Genomic DNA, 19,796 nt, shown 5'->3' on the forward strand with positions numbered 1-19,796 from the left:
AGCTAAAAAAATGTTTAAATTAAGTTTAGCGTCTTCCCCCAGGCTTAAACAATAATACTAAAATATACCTATATAATCTGTACATAGCAAAATTAGCAGCATTTGAATCTAGACCAAAGTTAGTCAAATTACAATTACCCAAAAGAGAGGCAAAAACACAAGAAAAATAAAGAAAAACAGAATACCCTTTTATAAATAAATATATACAAATATAAGGAGCGTTTCTGTCGCTAGCCCTAATCTTACTAGACTGAAATTGTTGAACCGAAATTCAAATGTTAAGTACACTTATGTATATTTTTAAAGAAAAACGCACACAAAAATGTTAAATGATTAATTGCAAATGCAAAAACTGAAAATCATAGCACAACCGAATGTTTTCCAACGAACTCACTCACAAAACATCTATCATCGCCACAAGGAGCTCTCAACTAAATCTTCATGTTTTTGTTCTTATTTTGTGTGATACAACAATTCGAACTACTTTTGTATGCATTCCCTAACATATTTGTTATATATATTAAAAAACAAAATGCAACCGCTAGGGCAATATTATTCATTAACATAAAATTAACTATTATTAAATTTCATTGTTGTTGGACTTCGGACGTCATATTAGAAATAAATAACCAGCATATTTGCAAATTAACATTCGATTCAATATCATTGCATTTACAAGTTATCATATTAATAAATTTCAAAAGCATTAAACAAAATTCAAACGAGTTTTAATGGGGCGGTCAGTATTGATTAGTATTATTAATTACAATTTTATATATAGAATTCTTTTCACAGGTTAATAAAACGCTCTCACAACGTATGCTTTTTAAATGCGTGTTGTCTTTAATACAATGTACTATCAAGCGCATATAGTAGATATATATATATATGTATACATATTATGTCCATTATAAACAACAATAGTTAGTTAGATTTCACAAAACATAAAGCTATAACAATAATAGTCTTAATCACAACTGAATCGTAAACAATCGCACTTTTGTCCCCTATAAAACTAAATGAATGGCGTTCTTTGTCACCACATCTCCCATCTTAAGATGTGGTGTGCTTGAGCTGCAGTTCCTCTACTGCCTCCTGCAAGGGGCGATCCTCCCGTTTGCGTACACGCTCGCATTTCGGACATGGCTGCTGGTTGTTAAGGCATTCGGCGTGAAAAACTGCGCCACACGTAACACACTAAATACACAAATTAAAAATGATGATTAAATTATAAAAATATGGATGTGGTTTGTTTTGGCAGCTTACCCTAAATGTGGTGGCAATGTGAAAGGGATAGAGTACTCGCGGACTCTGACAGATCTCGCAGATGAAACCCTTTAGCTGGCACAGGCGACACTTGAGCACATGCGCCTCACCCAGCTTGAAGGCCTTCTGCAGCTGCTGGCAGAGTGTGCCACGCTGTATCAACGCCAAATCGGCAATGGAGTACTGATGTATGTGCTCATAGAGATATTCCCGGCCACAGAAATCGCTCTGCAGCAGTTCAATGATGGATGGCGCACACGTGTAGAGATAGGCACGTATGAAATTTAAACGGATGCGCAACGATTGCAGCTCAGCCATTGCTTCGGAGGCATAGTAAATACTGGGATTGAGCAGCTGCATATCGAGAAAGGGCTGCGACCGAAACTCGGCCAGGAAGGTAGCGGCCCGTTTGCTCACACAATATTTGCGAAAATCCCAATTGTAAATGATGCGTGCCGGTATGAGTTGAGTATCTGCATCCATGCAGCCGTTGCAATAGTAGTTGCCACTAAACGCACAAACTCTGCAAAGCATTGGGATTGTGCTATATATTTGAGGGAGTTGCTATCTTGGATTACTCACTGAAAATTGTTATCGCCAATGCCCAGCGGATGCTGGCAGCCCTTGCAGAGAAAACCCTGTGCATTGAGACCGGGTTCGCGGGGCAATTGACAAAGTTGGGCAACCATTTGTTGCAGCTCCGCCATGTCAAAGTTCGAGGTGATTAGCTCAAAGTCCGAATTGGTCTGTGAGGAAGAGTGGCGCATCATCAGCTTCGGATGCAAATGCAAATTAAATTCCAACTTACGTCAAGAGATTGCAGATCACTCATATCATCGGTAACAATTGATTCGCTTTCCCTTTGTTGTTGCTGCTGCTGCTGCTGTTGTTGTTGCTGTGCCGCATTCAATGTGGATGCACTGGCGCAAAACTTTTCCCAGATCTGTGACCAGCCGGCGGCATCGTCGCGATTTTTCTCGTGCTTGCGCAACAGCGCATTGTAGCTGCAGCCAGTGGGTGAGCGCAGACTGCAGGCGCTGCTCATGCTAACGGAGCGCTGAAAGAAACGTGCAGCAGTCTCATCTGTCGGCGATTGGGTATCCAGATCGGCGGACCAAGAGGTTTGCATCAGATTTGTCAGCGAATTGCTGCCACTCGGTGGCATCTCAGGCAACGGCTCCTCAATGTGTCGTACGGATAGTTTGCGAGACCGCAGTTGTTTGCCCGAGCTAGACCTGTGCTCAACTTGGGCTTCAACTGGATTATCTGCCTCTTTTGCGTCCTCCTCCAATGTGGGCGTTTGCTCCTCGTTAATAATATCCATTTCATCCACTTTCTGCATGAACAAATCGAGTATTTCGTGCTGATTGAGATCCGCATTGCCAAAGTGGCCGCCGCGACTAAAGGGACTATTGGAAATAGATTCCGAGAACAGTTCGTTGGTATGAAGTGGCTGCGGTGTTGGTATGGCCACAATTTCAGTTGCCAACGAGCTGGCAATATCAACGCCGCAACTTATCTAAAAAAGAATAATTAGCATAAGATTTAGCATAAATCAATTCAGATTCGCTTAATACCGGACACGATTTGAGTGCAGGCGTCCACAGATTGGAGAGTTGGAGTGCATAATCGGGCCATTGGTTGAGTAAGCTCGAGTTGACGGGCAGCTCGAATGAAACATACGCTTCCAGGCTCTCCATAATCTTGGCCGCCGTTTCCAAGCCTTCGCCATCCTTGAGCAGTGCATCACTTGTGTAATAGGGCCGCAAGGCTGAACCATTTTTACGCATATTATTCAAGTATGCGGAGAACACGGAATCGTTTAGGGACTGTCGCACCCAGGCGCGACACTGTCCAATCTCGGAGGTGATTTGAGTGAGGCACTGGATCTGCTCGATCACCTGCTTGTGCATGAAGATCATAGCCGGTGACCAGAAACTTGGCTCGGGCCGTCGTTCCACATCGCCAGCAATCACATTGATGGTGGCCCACAGAAACGAGTCCTTCAAGCCATGCAGAAATAGGGCTTCCAGGGTGGTGCACAATGCGCTCGTCTGTTCGCAGAGGCCCAGCACCTCTGTGGAAAGTTATGTGAATGAGTCATTCACTCGATTGAATAAATAAATCTAGATCAAGGGACTTACCCAATCCTTTTTGCTTGACTTCAAACTCAATTTCTCTCGCATTCTCGTTTAGCGTGTTGATCAAAGCTTCCTTGACGACATTCTCACGCTTCGACGAAAAATGATTTAGACTGCGAAAGAGGGCGCTCATTTGTTATTGTTATTGCTCGACAATTATTTATTATTTATCTTTGTGTTTTCTTTTTTTGTTCTCGCACTGGCAGTTCCAGCTGTTTGCCAGGGCTGTCAGAGAGAGAATGACTCCAGTTCATATGAGCTATTATAAGTTCAAACGAACTAAGCCAGTTAAGGTAATCGATTTAAATATGTACAATCGGTGCATGCTATCGAAGGTGACGTCACAGTGACCAAAACCGTTTCTAACGGCTTTTGACATATTCAAATTGGAACGGAATTCATAAATGATCACGTAAGCGGGATAAAATTTCCGTTTGGTTTTAGAATGAAAACAAAACTCGTTCTTGAGACTTTCTTTCTTGGTGCGAAGCATATGAAAAACCCACGCAAATTGAGCAACCACAAATTCAACAACAGCAAAAACATTTTTTTAATGACATTTGATGCCTTGGGGTTTTATTTCATCGCATTAATGAGTCAACCGCTTAAGTTCCATCCGTAAATTGTATTTAAATCGCATTACTCTAAAATATCACTAGTAAAATGTAAAAGAGCTTTTGATTGTAATTATTTATTTTTATTTTTATTTGTATTTTTGTTTTAGCATATGAATCCCGACTTGTAAATAAGGCTGTGCACGTAACCCGACTTTGTATTCGTCATTCAGTCAGTCACTCGATTTTGAAGACAGAAATTTGTGTTAAGGTCAGGGTGACCAACACGGCTTATGCTGCCATCATTGAATGTTGTCGTTACTGTCTCGTTGTTTCAACGTTTTAACGCATTTTTCAATATTTTTGCAATAAAATTGTATAGCTTTGGCTATCATTGATATCTTACAGAAGATGCGCTCCAACTGGTTCAGGCAGGCACTCAAAAACCACCAAAAACTGGTCTCTCATATGAATTTTCAAGTGTTTCTCATTAGTTGTTGGTGTTGTTGTTTTTCGTTTTTAAGTTTTTAGCGTGTTTCTCAAAACATTTTTGTTTTTGGTGTGGGCCGGCGTCTGCATTCAACAATTGCATTTATTGGAATTTCAATACATCAAACATAATGAAATATTTACAACAATACTTTGACCTTTTGAAAATGTTTTTTTAAATATTTATATGAATACCAGTTGAACATTTATATTTCTCTTTAAAGGAAATGTCAGCTTGAAGCTGTAGTAACGCAGAAGCGTTTAATGTCTGTGAAATTTTGTGAATGAAGCGATTAATAAATAAAAAGTCAGGTGAAGGGTCGCCAAAAAAAAAAATTCAATTTGTGGATTACGCACAACAATTTTCATAATTTCCCTAACTGTGAGCCCCCCCTCCGATTAAGCTGCTTAAGGGCTCTCAAACTCTATTAAAGTAAATAATATATAGCGTGAATGCTGTCACTGCATTGTTGTTTATTTGTTGCTGTTTATTTGTTGTTGGTGTTGGTGTTGTTGCAGTGATGCTGACTTGGCGCTTTTGTGGCAAACTCCACTTAAAGTTCGACTTGGGCCGTGGGCCATTGTTATACAGTGTATAGCAAATATAAGTAGGAAAACTGAGAAACGAGAAATTTTTATAAAAACGTTTGTTTTCGTAATACAATTTTGATTACTTCTTTGACGCCGCTTGAGTCGAGGCAGCGTCCCGTTGATGGCTTTGTTTGGAACATTGGAGCTCTCAGCTTTGATTTATTGTCGGTGGGTGCACAACAACAACAACATTAACAACAGCAGCAACATCAACAACAACACAACAAAAGCGCAGTAGCGAACTTTTGTCCATTTGGTAATATCTTTTGCGGTAATTGTAACAATAATAATGTTAATGCTGAACTAGTTATGATTTAACATTTGATGCTCATGCTCTGGCTTAAAGCTCATCATTCGTTCGTTCACGGGGAAGTGCCATCAAATGCGGAACCAGCTGACATAATTTCAGTTTTTGAGCGCCCTGGCAGATTATGTTGGCAATTATGAACTAGAGACACAATTAGTGAACATTAATCGATCAGTGTGTTGAATGTGCATGCTCATCATTGTGCAATCAAATCACACTTTGATCATCAGGGATCATCGATTGAAAGAGCAAGACAAAGAGACAGAGAGAGAGAGATAGAGAGCGATATTCGATAATTGTCTTTTTAATTGTCTTGCACAACTCGATTCTTCACACAATGTGATCTAAAATAAGCGCAGCTGACTCAATCCAGAAAATGCCAAAAAATAAACATAAAAAATGACAAGAAATTAATGCAATTGATGACTGAAGACACCAAAAAATTGACTTCACAAAAGAATTGCCGCTCATAAGCGTAAGTGTTTAATGATGCTGAAAGCGAAAGCCGCCAAAGACGATGATCTATCACAGAACAGGATCTATTCTATGTATATATGTATATACATATATATATACATATATATATTCCAAGACCGACGTAAATGATGCATGATGAACACGCTGGCTGTGACGTTCCCAGTTGGACAGATAGACGAGTTCTTAGCTTTGACTCCAAAACCAAACCGACCTGTATAAATATATAAATAAACAATAATTTAAAAAAAGAAGCAAAAAACAAATGAGTTCTATCATAAACACTATTCATTTTAAGTTATTGCTTTGCATAATATTTAAAAATATACATGCTAAAATCTTAAAACGTTTGCGATTGGCAATAGTTGTCGAGGGCAGTTGGCTATAGGTTAACAGTATGTTAGATCGCTGTTAGCTCGACCTTGGGCGACATTGGAAATGCGCTTCAGTGCTTCGGATCAAGTATGCAAATCTATACGCAATATGATTAAAGGCAATTATAGCAATTAATTTCACTGTTGTTTACCACTGCAGTTAACAATTGAATCGATCTATGGAATCTATGTGAATATTTGTGTGTACATATAAAGTCGTATAACATATAAACATCTATTTATATGTGCATATATAGTTGGTAGCTTGGCGTAAAATTAGAATAAAAGTGAGAGTGTCAAAATCAACACTGCATATGTTATTTTATGCTGCACAATTTCATTTTACCCGGAATATTTGTTTATCTATTTGCTTAGACGACGCTGCTGCGTCTGTTGCTGCTGCGTCTGTTGCTGCTGCGCTGAGCAACAAACTGCACACTGGTTCAATATCTACGTTTAGCGTGTGAAAAAGGAATGGATGTAAATTCGTTATTGAAAAATTGAACATTTTAGACGAAAACACAGGTAGTGAATAATTCCACATCTTGTACAGTTATAAAAAAATATACTTTAATGTGTAGTTATTCATTAATATTCGCACAAATCAAATTATATGTTTATTTTTTTAAGATTTGTTAGCAACCAGTTACTTTTTATATATAGTTATGAAATAACATAACAAATCAAATTATTTGTTTTCGCTGAAAGATTTATAGTCATAATAAATCAAAATATGCGCAATTTGTTGGCAATCATTTACGTCAAGCAATCGTGAATAAATTTTGACCACTGTGCGCAGTCGCTGTCAGCTTTGAGCCCAAGCATAAAGCCAAGCTTCATTCGTTGTCGCTGACGGCGGCGAAGTTTACTAAAAGCGCAGAACTCGTGAGCTACGGACGTGTTTCTGCTACGCTTGAGCGCATCGCGCATCTTAATATTCCTCGTCGTCAACGTCTCCGTCTCCGTCTCCGTAAACGTCTCCGGCGCATCTTTGCGAGTCGTGAATTCGTGTCACAATTGATTAAAATTGTCTGTGCGCAGTCGCGACAAGAAAAAAATCAACAAATAAATAAATACGAGAGAGAGAGAAAAAAATAATATTAATATTACATATTATTTGTATTTGGCAATAAGGTTGTTTGTGTGCACGCCGGGTGCTGATTGCGTCGCTGTGGATCGTTGTCATCATACTCTGTACCAGCAGCAGCAGGCAGCATCTTTTTTGACTTGGTGGCATCATTATTATTCTGCCTACGCGCTAATTATATTCCTCGCGGATTTTTCAAACTAGTTTGGGCAATGCCCAATTCTAAATTATCCGTAGCGTGACAAATACGAACTTAAGTAAATCCCCAACAAACAACAACAACAACAAAAACTATAACATCACCTTCAGTTCCCAAATAATAAAAAAAAAAAAAATACAAAAAATTCCGTAATGCAAACGCGCAGCTTTAAATTGGAGCAGCGCAGTCGCAGTCGCAGTGCTGCCGGCTGCGTTACCGTTGCGCTGCTGTTAATCGCAGCGCTGGTGAATATCGATACAGCAGCTGGGAGGCCTGGTAACATACATATTGATATTCGAACTGGATATCGATTTTGATACCAGTTCGAATTCGTAATCAATTCGCACAGAGCCATACGATATTTAATTAGTGTTTGGTTTCCTTTGTTTGATTTCCTTTTCGTCTTTCGTCTTTCGCCTATTTGCGTGTTGCTTTCTTTATTTACTTTTGGAATTACGTTTTTATGCGCATGTGAATTAAATCTATAATTTCCAATTATTGCATGTTTGTTTACTTCTTTAATCTATTTGTAATCAATTTAGTCTTCTTTGTTTAGTCTTTAAGTTGTATGTGCAGCAAACATTTAAATATTCAATATAATATCTAGTTAAAGTTAGTTTTGATAGTTTGTCAGAAAAAAAGACATAAAGTATATGTTTGCATAATATGTTATTATTTCAAGACTACAATGCCTTTTTTTATTTTCCTTTCTACAAATATTTTGCATAAAATCTTTCCGTATCTATAAAAATAATTATTATGTCTTTTTTTCCTTGGCTAAAGATACTCATAATAATTTACGAGATTTCCTGATTCTCTAATTGCTGTCATAAATTTGAAAAGTTGATTTTATAGTTATAGATTTTGTTTTTTTTTCCCTTTAAGTTCTAATTGGCAAAATTATTATTCTAGCTCTAACTAACTTTAATATAGCTTTTAAAATAAGTGTAAATAACAATATATCTCAATGTCCTTTGAACTCAATGTCTGTTTGAACTGTTCCCCTAACTATATCCTCCAATTGTCACTAATTCCCAGCACACACATCTAACTAATCATCACAAATCGTCTTCAAGGCTATCATGTAGAGTATTTTTCGTCAATATCATAACGTGTTCTCCCGATTCATTGACCTTGATGTGTAAGCTGCGCTCATGACCCAAAGGTACACATCACGCTTTATCAGGGCTATCCATTGTCCACTTAACTTAAAATGATTGCCAATGCATCGTTTTGTGGAACGCATCTTCATTTCAATCGGGGGCCCCTGCGGCGGCACGGGCGCCTCAAATAAGCTGGCAAATCAACTCAGCGGAAATTTGTAATTATTATTATTATTATTATTTTGTTTTTTAAATTAAACAACTGAACGCTTATCAGCTGTTGTGCAGGCCCCCAAAAAGCAAGACTAAAGTAGTAGCTGTAAAAATAAATAACTCTGCCGCCATTGGCGACAAAAACATCTCATTCCCCAAGGCAACTTGAAAGGCAAATGAAACTCGAGAAGCCGCCGGCCCCAGACAATAACAAAATAAAAAAAAAACAAAAAAAAAAAGAAAACAAAAACAAAAAACATCAAAAAAGCAACAAACATTATGTAAGAGCCAAATGACGTGACTGGCAAGGCTTCGGTTATGGTGTCGGTGTCGGTTTCAGTATCGAGGAGGTGCCGGAGGGTGTCCCCTTTCGAGGGCGACCTCTGGGAGTGCTCTTCTTTAACATCAGCTTGTACTCTTTAATAAAAAACGACTGTTTATCTTGTGTCTTGGGGGGTTTGCCGACAAGTCCATAAATTGTTATGACAATTTGTTAAGCTTGGTTGGTAAACTGACTTCTGTTTTTGTTGTTTTCATTGTTTTCTTTTGGGTCATGGGGTACCAAGAAAAGAGGTTAATTGCCGACTTCATTGCAATCCCAAAGGGGAACTTCGTCTTCTTTAGAATGTGACAACTACTAATAAGTAAATAAGTATAAGCAGCTTAGCATTTGATGATCAGACAACTGACCAAACACAGTTCATCAATACACTTAAAAAAAAATGTGTCAACTAGAATTTTGACAGTTTGACAAATTTGAATTGCCAAAACAACAAAACGTTTTTTTCTTTTATGATTTTTAATATTTAAAAACAAGAATTTTTGCATTTTTAAATTCTGTGTCGTATTTTCATTGTATTTTTTTTTTTTTTGACAACTAGTTACTCTTCTTATCAAATATATATGCAAATAGTTCAATATCTAAAATCCTTGGCACATGATTAATTTGAATATTCTTAGTTGTTTTAAGCTGACTTTTGCTTAATTTAAGTTTAATATATTTGGTTCCATTCGTTTATTGGTTAATTGTTTGCGCTGATTCGTTGATTTTGGCCAGAGGCGCATCTCTGCTTTGTTAACTCGGCTTGAAATTGAATTGGCCAAATTGAATTGGCAGCTTTTCACCGCTTTGATTGCCATACAATGGCTTATAATCAATTTGAGGCTCTTTGCCATTTTAAGTGGAATTTCTTCACACGACTTGTCGACAATAAATTTGGTATTTTTTGTCTGAACTTATCCGTTATACGTGATAATTAACAAATTTGCACAGATTTTCGTTGTTGCTTTTGTTGTGGTTTTTTTGGTTGTTGTTTTGTACTATTAAGGGGGAGGGGCCTATTGTGAAACTATGCCTTTTGTTATATTACTATATTTAATATGATCCGCTTTGGAATTTAGCGCAGCCTGCCTAATTTCATAATTACTTAATAACCAAGCGCAATGAACAGATCCATTAGATATATGTAAATATATATATATGTATATATTTAGCTCTAAGATATAATTGATAATCTGCGAATGAGTTTTTGTTACGTCACTAATGAGTTTTAATTGAGTGAGATTAAATTGTGTGAATTACCCCACAACTTTTGTATTTATATCAATCAAATAATCTGCCTTTGAGTTTTCTTGCTTTTTCAATAGCTGGCATTTCCGTTTGGCATTTACTTATTTGATGTTGTTTGCAAAAATTCAATAGATGGTAATTGCTTTTATTCTTCCCGATATGTATTCAAGTTTGTTGTGGGAATTTAATATTTATTGTCAAACCAAAGTTGTCACTAAATTATTTCTTACACGCGCGAGATTTTTTTTTGCCATGTTTGTGATCAGCAAGAGGATGATAATCGTGTGGGTTTTACGATTTAAATAAGTCGATAACTCAAGGTCAAAGAAGATGATACAGCGATCGCGAGATGAGATTAATAAAAAATAAAATAAATAAATAATAAAATAAAATACATTTTTCGCTTTTATTATATATCATCTTAACGAAGGTTGCTAAACATCGCAAAAAAGTTGTCAAAAATCAAACACTAAGCAAACAAACTGTAAAAATGGCCAAACATAAAAATATAATCAATTAAAACAGCGATAACCAAATGACAAATCTTGAAATTATCCCATTGTCATTTTCTGTTTGTTTTTGGTGGGTGCAAATGTCGTGAAGTCGTCAATCAATTAAAAAACTTAAATTAAAAAGCGCTGTTCACATCAAATGTAAAAAATTGGCGAACAAACAAAATTTAATTGGCAGTGAACTTGGCAAACTAATTTTTGACTAGTTTTGGGGCGTGTAAGATTAATAGTGTTTATTTATAAGTTATACAACCTTTATTCATTAGAATCTCTTTCTGGTAATCTATCAAGTTTTATATTAATATTAATGAAATTTTGTGTTGCAAACACTTTCACACAATCAAGTACAAAAAAAGAAGAAAAAACTTTAAGTTAGTCAAGTAATATCTGACTTTTGTATCTGTAGATAATTCATATTTATGAGGTGCCGTCAGATTAATTTTGTATCTCATTTTAATGAGTTGTTCTCGGATGTCAGGGACTCTGATAAAAATGAGCGGCATCATTTTTCATAGCTCTATTCAAGCTGAGACTGATAAGCTGTCTGTCAAAAAAGTAAATCCCACTGCCATTGGACAAGCATGTTTATTTATTTATAATCAAGCGCAATAACAATACCCATTGCTGAAGGCTACACTAGTCATGCTAAAAATCCCACCTTTTAGTTAGATTGTTCAGTTTATAACTGCAGTTTTTGCAGTATTTAATAATAATAATAACAATACCCATATGAATGCAAATGAAAAAACATAAATAATATATAAAATGAATTTATGCACATATATTTAGCAACAGGAACTCGGCTAGAAATAAAAAAATACGCCTACCAGAAGTCTCCCTCTCTCTCTCTCTATTCGCTCGCTACCTCTGTCTTTCTCTCTTTATAGTTCTGGATAGATATGTCAAAAACCACATTCTAAAAGATCAGTTTTTTTTCTTTTGAATTCCTCCATCAGATTCTAATTAAATTATTGGCTTTTTGCATGGTATAACTAACTTGATTCACACATTGCGGTTAAGATGGCCGTGTTAATGTTAATAATATATTTGTGCATTGATCAAACATGACTCTAAATCTTCTAAAGCTTTATTGTTTTCAAAAGATTGAATGCTTACATTAATTAACGTTTGTAATTGTTGCAAAAATTCATTTACGTTTGTTATTGTTCAATTCTTGTTAATTATTTTGCGAAACAAGTTTCACACACACACGCACACATAAATACCGCCAAAAATTCCGCAGTATTCTTTGTAGGAATCTCAAATGACTCAAAAAATGGATAAGTATGACTCTCAAATAATTCAAGTGGTTATTAATCAGTTAATTTATTGACAGCTGTTAGAATAAATTTGGGAATTCACTGCGAATATGTGAGAAACATATTTTACTTTGATTTGGTTAGTACAAGTATGTGTATATGGATATGTATATTAATGTGGGCGCTGGGCGCGGCTTTTCATCGATAAGGCCAGTCGGATCAAGTTTAACTGGTTTGGCATGTGCTATAAACATCCTCCTCACTGAGTGACGCATATTTGCTTAGTTCTAATACAATACAAAAAAATATATTATATATATCTGCGTCAACGGTTTTTTTTTTTAATGTTGTAACAAGTCGTGGCTGGAAGCTAGTTTGAAAATCGTTTCGAGCACTTATTAAAAAGTATTTATTAAGTTTTCATTCGTAATGCTGACAACCCAGTATGATTAAAGTCAATCGTAAATATCGACAATAAAGTTGATATTCGAAATTGAATAATCGTGGCATTAATTTCTAAAGTCAATCAGATTTCTAATAGAGAATTTGTAAAAATTGCATATAATTTCCTAATTTGAATATCTGTGAAGAAAAATAGACAAAATCATGATTGTAGGGTATCTGCAAGTTGAGCTCTCTCTCTATCTCTTGACTACAGCATTCCTACTTGTTTAGTTTATCATTCGTATTGGCAAGTTGAAATATAGAGTTAAACTTGAATGCATTCGATTTAAAGCATATAGAAAAACAAAAGACTTAGGCAACGAACTTGGCTGTCAATTTAACACTTGGCACATAACAAGCAGCGGCATTTACTTAGTAACCCCAGCTGGCCTGACTAACTAAAATTGAATTCAAATTGAAATTCTCTGCTCGTGTGTTATGTGTCAACTTAAACTGCTCTGTAAATAAAAAAAAAAATAACAACAAAAAAACAAGCAAGCTTAACACTAGGATGACTAGTCTTGCAGACACCCAGAAGATATATGTATGTCTGGGCATTTAAGGCAATGTCAATCAATCAGCTAGAATGGCAGCCAAATTGACAAAGAGCCACACAACTGTCTCATCTGCAATCTTCATCTGCTTCTCCTTCTGCTGCTTCTTCATCCATGGCATCTTCTGTTTCTAACACGTTCGAGGCTCGCCAACAAATTGCTGCAAACTCTTGACGTCTTCTTGCCTCTAGCATTCACTCACACATACAAACAGTCAAATGCATATATGTACATACAAGCATATACATACATATGTTAGTCGCAACCATAAACCACAAACAACAACAACAACAAAAAACAACAAAATCTTCCCCCTTCTCTGCAGATGTGCGACAATCGCCATTTTCATTAGATTTGCAACCGCCATTGGCTGAGGCAAACCCCACTGACTTCGCTCGGGCCGTTGATAGCTATGGCAATCCCATTGATGCATTGCGTCCAATTGATACGCCCGATGGGCGCAAGGTCGTCAGCGCTGAGGGTGTTCAATTCGAGATACCCAATTATGCATCAGGCATCACTGAGATACGCAAGCCATCCGATGATTTACTGCCACCGCACACTGGTGAGTTGACAACAAAAAGAACAGCAACAACACCAACAACCACAGCAACAGCAGCAAGGGGTACAGCAGCAGCAGCAGCAGCAGCAGCAGTTGCAGCAACAGTAGCAGATGGCAAAATCGCCAGCGGTGCAACAACCACAGCCACAGCCACCACAACAACAACAGCAGCTTCAAATATTAACCAAACGCACAAAGAAAACACAAGTCTCTTAGTAGCAAATTCACCTAGCACTAATAGCACCACTAGCTTAAGCCTAACCCGCACCCACACCCACACCAGCACCACAACCGCATCCACACCCATATCCACAGCCATTCCCCCATATGTAGTACCAGTAAATTTATCCAGATCCAATCATGCCAAGCGTGAATCGTCTGGGCAGAAATATGTAATTATGGCAGCTAGTCCAAAACATGCACCACCCACATTTACCCTGCTCACCCTGAATCCCCAAGCCCAATCCCCCGCAGTCGCAGTCGTCGCGTCCAAACAGAACAATTCTAAGCGCATTGCCAGCCTTGACGCCACATATTCAACTCCAACTCCAACTCCTTCCCAACTAGATGCCATTGCAGTGGCGCAACCCAATTCGGATATCGACAGCACCAACGACAGCACCTCATTCGCATCAGCACTTGATACATCACTAACACCACCAAAGCATGCATCATCAACCACAACAGGCGACTCCCACGCGGCGGACGTCACTGTGGAAGTGGAGCAGGCCGAGTTGATACCCGTACACCAAAAACCGGAGGAAAAGAGTGGCACCCTGCCGGACTATCTGCTAGAGCTGCAGCAAAAGGATAAGGATGTTGGTGGACCAGTGCCGTGGACACCAGCACCGAATGGTGCACCACTTAGCGTCATTGCCTGGGATCTGTTGCCACCACTGGAAACGGCACCACAAAACGAACCAATAATCATAACCGAACAGCAGCCAACAAAGCATGTGATTGGCGTCGAGCAACCCGGTAGCCACAATATTCGCGTTAGTCTAAGCAGTGGGCAGGGCTTATCTCCCCAGGCACCCGCACCGCTCACTCCAGGTGTGGTTTCTGTGGTGTCATTGGGACAGGATGGACCCGAGGCGCATGGCACCAATGCACATGTGGGCACCACTACGCCCAGCAATCCGGGAAGATTTGCCAGTCGTAATCGCGGTAACGTTCATTATAGCACAACCACCACAACACCAAGACCACGCAGCACCACTACAGCCACAACAACAACTACAACAACGACAACAACTCCGAAACCAACAACAACAACCACAACAAGAAGAACAACAACAACAACCAGACCCACTACTAGAAGAACGACAACAACAACAAAGAGAACAACAACAACACCACGTCCAGCTAGGAGCACCACACCACTGGATCCATCGACCTTGTATAAGCTGGACAATGAAGAGGCCTATGCGTACACATTGCCACCATGGTTGCAGGATGTTACCGACCCGGATCTCGATGTTGCCGTCACTTTCATAGTGCCCACGGATAATGATCAGTATAATCATACCCTGGCCGATGACCTTGAGCCACCATTCGAACCGTTTGTAGATCTGAACAATCTACAACTGACACCACCGCCCACGTCGGAGCGACCAAGCACAACCACAAAAGCAACCATAAAAGCAACAACCACAACAACGACGACGACGACAACAAAACGTCCGTCGGTTGCAGCACTACCAACAGCAGCACCCAGCACAGCGCGCCCCACACAAGCACCGCACATTTTCAGAGCACACACCACTCAAAGACAACAACAACAACAAGAAAAAGAACCACTGATTACAACAACCACCCCTAAACCCACAGCTCCACCGAAGTCAACGCCAGCGGTGCCTGTTGAAACCAATCCATTTGATTCATCCACCTTGCCATCGTGGTTGAAAGACTTTGACTATCCCGATGTTGGTCCCGGCGTGCCCTATAATCCGGACAATTTTAAGGACTCAGCTGACGAGGGTGTTCAGAAACCGGGAGGTAGTAAGCCTAATGATTTTCAGCCACATGGCTTTGCTAGTCATCCAACAGCAACCACAACCACAACAACCACAACAACGACAACAACCACCACCACTTCAGCACCAGCTGTAATTGATTCCTCTGCTTTTCCATCCAAAGTCACGCTTACGCTTCCAGCCAGCAACGATGGCACCGAGCTAAACACTGTGGAGCCGCCGCTGGTGCTAATACCGCCTATAGTCCTAACTAACAGTGACAACAACGAACAACAACCACAACAAGAACAACCAACTTCACTAGACACTCGCAGCGGTTCCAAAAGTTCTACTACAAACTCTATCACGCATTTTCCAGCACGCTTCGATCCGCCACCATCACAATCTTCTGCGACGACTTCCACGAAACCGGAACCTCAACAGTTTCCACCCGGCAATGGCAATCCAGTCGATGGGCAGAAGGTCGAGTACAGCAAGAGCGATGATGGCAAGGTCATAAGCACACCACTCAACACACAGCGCAATGGTAAGTCTTAGGTGTTATTCATTGAACTCAAATTAATCACAATCTCAATTTGCAGATGTGCAAGGCAGTAGCGTGCATCAAGGATCATCAACTGCCTCCTTCGGCTCCGCCGCGCCAACAGCAGCGACCGCTGCAAGCAATACGGGCAAATATACTGGTGGCTTTGGTGCACCAGCTGGTCTGCTGCGTCCACTAAGTAGCAGTAAGCCAGACATCTATGTTGCTGGCAATAAGCACGAATTCAACATCGATCGGGAGAAGAATCGGAGACAACAACAAAGTGGTAATACTGGTCGTTATACGGGTGGCTTTGGTGCACCCGACGGCGTATTGAGTCCACAGAATGCGCCCAGACCCTTCCAGCCGACGCAGCAAACTCAGCAGTCTCAGCAGCCATCACGTTCACTGTCAAATCAACATTCGGTTGGAGCTGCATCCAGTCACAATCAGCATCGCCAGAACCGGTTTGGAGGACCACCCGGCATCCTTGTGCCCTTTGACAATGTGCAGCGCACCGGTGGGCAGTAGTAGGCTATAGTTCCACTTGTTGCAACTACAGCAACTACTTTAAATTATTTATAAAGCATGTTTGTATGTATGTGTACTTATGTTAAAGTTTTCTAAGTTGAACTTCTCGATGTGTACTATAACGTAACTCAAAATCAATACGAATTTTTTAAACGAAAATCAATAATATCTTCCCACGATATCGTTTGTTCATCTGTTTATATGTACAGCATATATGCGAAAAATATTCATATATGTACATATGTGTACATATCATGTAATATGTTATTTACATAATAAACTTTATAAAAAATAAAATTGCCGATTAGTATAAAATACTAACAATTAATAACGTTTTCGAAACAGCTGAAGGGGCGGAATTTTTTGCAAAACTGAAAATTGATCATAGCTCAACCATATCTTTCCGGATCCTTGATCAAATATGTTTTGTAATTTTAGATTTTATGAAGCAGGCTTTCGCTATTATATTTTTAAGCCTAAAAGTATTCTTTTTAATTTTCATTTTTGAATTGATTCGGTTAATAAAATTGTGTAAATATATATATTTTGTATAATTATAATTATAGAATTCTGGCCCCTTCAGTCAGTAAGCAGATTTATTGTAGTCTTTCCTGGGCTCGCAGCATTTTCAAATTTACGCGGGCATTCTGTATACATGCAATATGTACTAGAATAGTCACAATACGGTCACTTTGCCGTCGCATGAAGTTGGCAGCGCGAGTCGCTTAGCTAAAGATTGCGCGTGCGTCGCATAGCATACAGCTTAGTGTTGCCCACAAATCGCAAAATGTTTCCGCACCGGTGGTGGGCGTGACGTAAACGTCCTTCATTTGACTTTCAATTCGCTCAGCTAGAAGGCAAACGCTCTATCTGAACTCAAATTCGACAGAGCAGCTTGCAGTTGCTTCCCGACGAGTGAACTGAGCGAAAGTAAAAGTGGTGATCCAGGCAAATTTTCAAGACAATTAAATTAGAAAAAAAGAAACTAAAACTAAAATATGTCGAAAATTGGTATTAATGGATTTGGACGTATTGGCCGTCTGGTGCTGCGTGCAGCCATCGATAAAGGCGCTAACGTCGTTGCCGTAAGTTATTTACTATTATATATTCCGTTATGTAGATATATATATATAGAGAAAAAGTATTTGTAACACGTAATAACTGTGAAATATGTGTAATCTTCTTCTTCAGGTTAACGATCCCTTCATCGATGTGAGCTACATGGTCTACTTGTTCAAGTTCGATTCTACTCACGGCCGTTTCAAGGGCACCGTCTCCGCTGAGGGTGGCTTCCTGGTTGTCAACGGCCAGAAGATCACCGTGTTCAGTGAACGCGACCCGGCCAACATCAACTGGGCCAGCGCTGGCGCTGAATATATTGTTGAGTCGACCGGTGTCTTCACCACCATTGAGAAGGCCTCCGTTCACTTGAAGGGCGGCGCCAAGAAAGTCGTCATCTCGGCCCCCTCCGCCGATGCCCCCATGTTCGTGTGCGGCGTGAACTTGGATGCGTACTCGCCCGACATGAAGGTCGTGTCGAATGCCTCTTGCACCACCAACTGTTTGGCCCCACTGGCCAAGGTTATCAATGATAACTTTGAGATCGTTGAGGGTCTGATGACCACGGTGCACGCCACCACAGCCACCCAGAAGACCGTCGATGGCCCCTCCGGCAAATTGTGGCGCGATGGTCGTGGTGCTGCCCAAAACATCATTCCAGCATCGACAGGCGCTGCCAAGGCCGTTGGCAAAGTCATTCCGGCTCTCAATGGCAAACTGACCGGCATGGCTTTCCGTGTCCCCACACCAAACGTGTCCGTTGTCGATTTGACCGTGCGTCTGGGCAAAGCTGCCAGCTATGATGAAATTAAGGCCAAGGTACAGGAAGCAGCCAATGGTCCATTGAAGGGCATTTTGGGCTACACCGATGAGGAGGTTGTCTCCACCGATTTCCTCAGCGATACACACTCGTCTGTGTTTGATGCCAAGGCTGGCATCCCATTGAACGATAAGTTCGTCAAGCTGATTTCCTGGTACGACAATGAGTTCGGTTACTCCAACCGTGTCATTGACTTGATCAAATACATGCAGACCAAGGACTAAATATAAAAACATACATATATAATTATGCATACAACAACAACAACAGAAAAAACAACAATGTTAACTTCTCAATACGCACAAACAGGGGGTGTAGCATTTACATAACTAAATAGATGAGAAGCATCCAATCCATCCCCCAATTAATGATTCCCTCACATGTACACACATACATATACATATATACATAAATATATATATATATATATTTATGTTTGCACATTTGTTGTGTATTGAAATCTTCTCACTCCTGTTTGTAGAGTCGCGCAACAACAGTTACATAAATTATATAACCTAATCTCGTTACAAATTTACGGAAATAAAAAAAAAAAAAACAAAAATCACACGACATTTTTATTGCAATTGTGAAATCACCTCTGCTGGGGCAACTATTGATTTTTTGCCACATAGCGTAGAGGGCTTAGCTGCATTTGACAACAATAGTATTTAATTGAAAGCGCATAATTATATTTCTAGAAATAGTTCGACACGCGTGTGTGTATATGCATAAATATTTATATATACACACACACATGTATTTAAAAATATATGCTTTCTTCAATATGTAGCTGAATCAGTATGTATATACATATGTTAAGCGACACACGTGCAATTACTGCTTGCTTTGAAACTGCCGGCAAGCCGGCTGAAATGCCCTTGACATTGATTTCATTTCATATATTATCTGGCATAACAATAAATAAGAGCAAGCAGAAGACGAAACACATGAATACACAATTGGGGAAATACGCTTAGATAAGATAGAATCATAATTAGCGATATTGTTTAATAAAGATACAGTCACATTGTATATGCACGTAACAGTGCCATTTTGAGTAAAATGTTAACACTTGACTGCATTTACATTTCGAGCCTATGTTATTTCGTCAGTTTGTCATCGTCATCGTTTCGGGAACTTGGTACCGCGATGTTTTGAATGGAGGATTTTAATCTCGTCTTGGAGGAT

General features: G+C 39.3%; 3 protein-coding genes across 7 annotated transcripts; 2 read left to right on the forward strand and 1 right to left on the reverse strand.

Moving 5' to 3' along the window:
- Positions 1 to 816: 816 nt before the first annotated feature.
- LOC6561067 (pleckstrin homology domain-containing family M member 1) lies at positions 817 to 3,623 on the reverse strand. The gene is made up of 6 exons (XM_001986360.2): positions 3,411 to 3,623; positions 2,844 to 3,343; positions 2,075 to 2,785; positions 1,849 to 2,012; positions 1,267 to 1,789; positions 817 to 1,197 (listed from the first exon to the last, which is right to left on the reverse strand). Exons 1-6 carry the CDS (start codon positions 3,538 to 3,540, stop codon positions 1,054 to 1,056), a joined length of 2,172 nt encoding a protein of 723 aa, XP_001986396.1. The 5' UTR covers positions 3,541 to 3,623; the 3' UTR covers positions 817 to 1,053.
- Positions 3,624 to 7,054: 3,431 nt separating this feature from the next.
- On the forward strand, positions 7,055 to 17,026 carry LOC6561068 (mucin-5AC). Of its 5 annotated transcripts, none has more exons than XM_043214696.1 (4): positions 7,055 to 7,758; positions 13,463 to 13,702; positions 15,530 to 16,201; positions 16,257 to 17,026. In XM_043214696.1, the coding sequence occupies exons 1-4, from the start codon at positions 7,635 to 7,637 to the stop codon at positions 16,727 to 16,729; spliced, it is 1,509 nt and encodes a 502-aa protein (XP_043070631.1). In that variant the 5' UTR covers positions 7,055 to 7,634; the 3' UTR covers positions 16,730 to 17,026. The 5 variants fall into 5 exon arrangements, with proteins under 5 accessions (XP_043070631.1, XP_043070633.1, XP_043070629.1 ...); XM_043214698.1 differs by having other exon boundaries at positions 16,034 to 16,201; XM_043214694.1 differs by having other exon boundaries at positions 13,463 to 16,201.
- Positions 17,027 to 17,509: 483 nt separating this feature from the next.
- LOC6561300 (glyceraldehyde-3-phosphate dehydrogenase 2) lies at positions 17,510 to 18,976 on the forward strand. The gene is made up of 2 exons (XM_001986362.2): positions 17,510 to 17,814; positions 17,921 to 18,976. The coding sequence occupies exons 1-2, from the start codon at positions 17,728 to 17,730 to the stop codon at positions 18,830 to 18,832; spliced, it is 999 nt and encodes a 332-aa protein (XP_001986398.1). The 5' UTR covers positions 17,510 to 17,727; the 3' UTR covers positions 18,833 to 18,976.
- The last annotated feature ends 820 nt before the right edge of the window (positions 18,977 to 19,796 follow it).

The sequence above is a fragment of the Drosophila grimshawi genome, unplaced genomic scaffold, assembly GCF_018153295.1.
Source record: "Drosophila grimshawi isolate 15287-2541.00 unplaced genomic scaffold, ASM1815329v1 contig_1367, whole genome shotgun sequence".
Lineage (NCBI taxonomy): Eukaryota > Metazoa > Arthropoda > Insecta > Diptera > Drosophilidae > Drosophila > Drosophila grimshawi.

Coding starts and splice junctions, on each gene's coding strand:
- LOC6561067 (XM_001986360.2), bottom strand. CDS start 3,540: ATGAGCGCCCTCTTTCGCAGTCTAAATCATTTTTCGTCGAAGCGTGAG. Junction 2,786..2,843: donor CTGCACTCAAATCGTGTCCG/GTATTAAGCGAA, acceptor ATTCTTTTTTAG/ATAAGTTGCGGCGTTGATAT. Junction 1,198..1,266: donor ACATTGCCACCACATTTAGG/GTAAGCTGCCAA, acceptor TTGTGTATTTAG/TGTGTTACGTGTGGCGCAGT.
- LOC6561068 (XM_043214694.1), top strand. CDS start 7,635: ATGCAAACGCGCAGCTTTAAATTGGAGCAGCGCAGTCGCAGTCGCAGT. Junction 7,759..13,462: donor TACAGCAGCTGGGAGGCCTG/GTAACATACATA, acceptor CCTTCTCTGCAG/ATGTGCGACAATCGCCATTT. Junction 16,202..16,256: donor ACTCAACACACAGCGCAATG/GTAAGTCTTAGG, acceptor CTCAATTTGCAG/ATGTGCAAGGCAGTAGCGTG.
- LOC6561300 (XM_001986362.2), top strand. CDS start 17,728: ATGTCGAAAATTGGTATTAATGGATTTGGACGTATTGGCCGTCTGGTG. Junction 17,815..17,920: donor AAGGCGCTAACGTCGTTGCC/GTAAGTTATTTA, acceptor CTTCTTCTTCAG/GTTAACGATCCCTTCATCGA.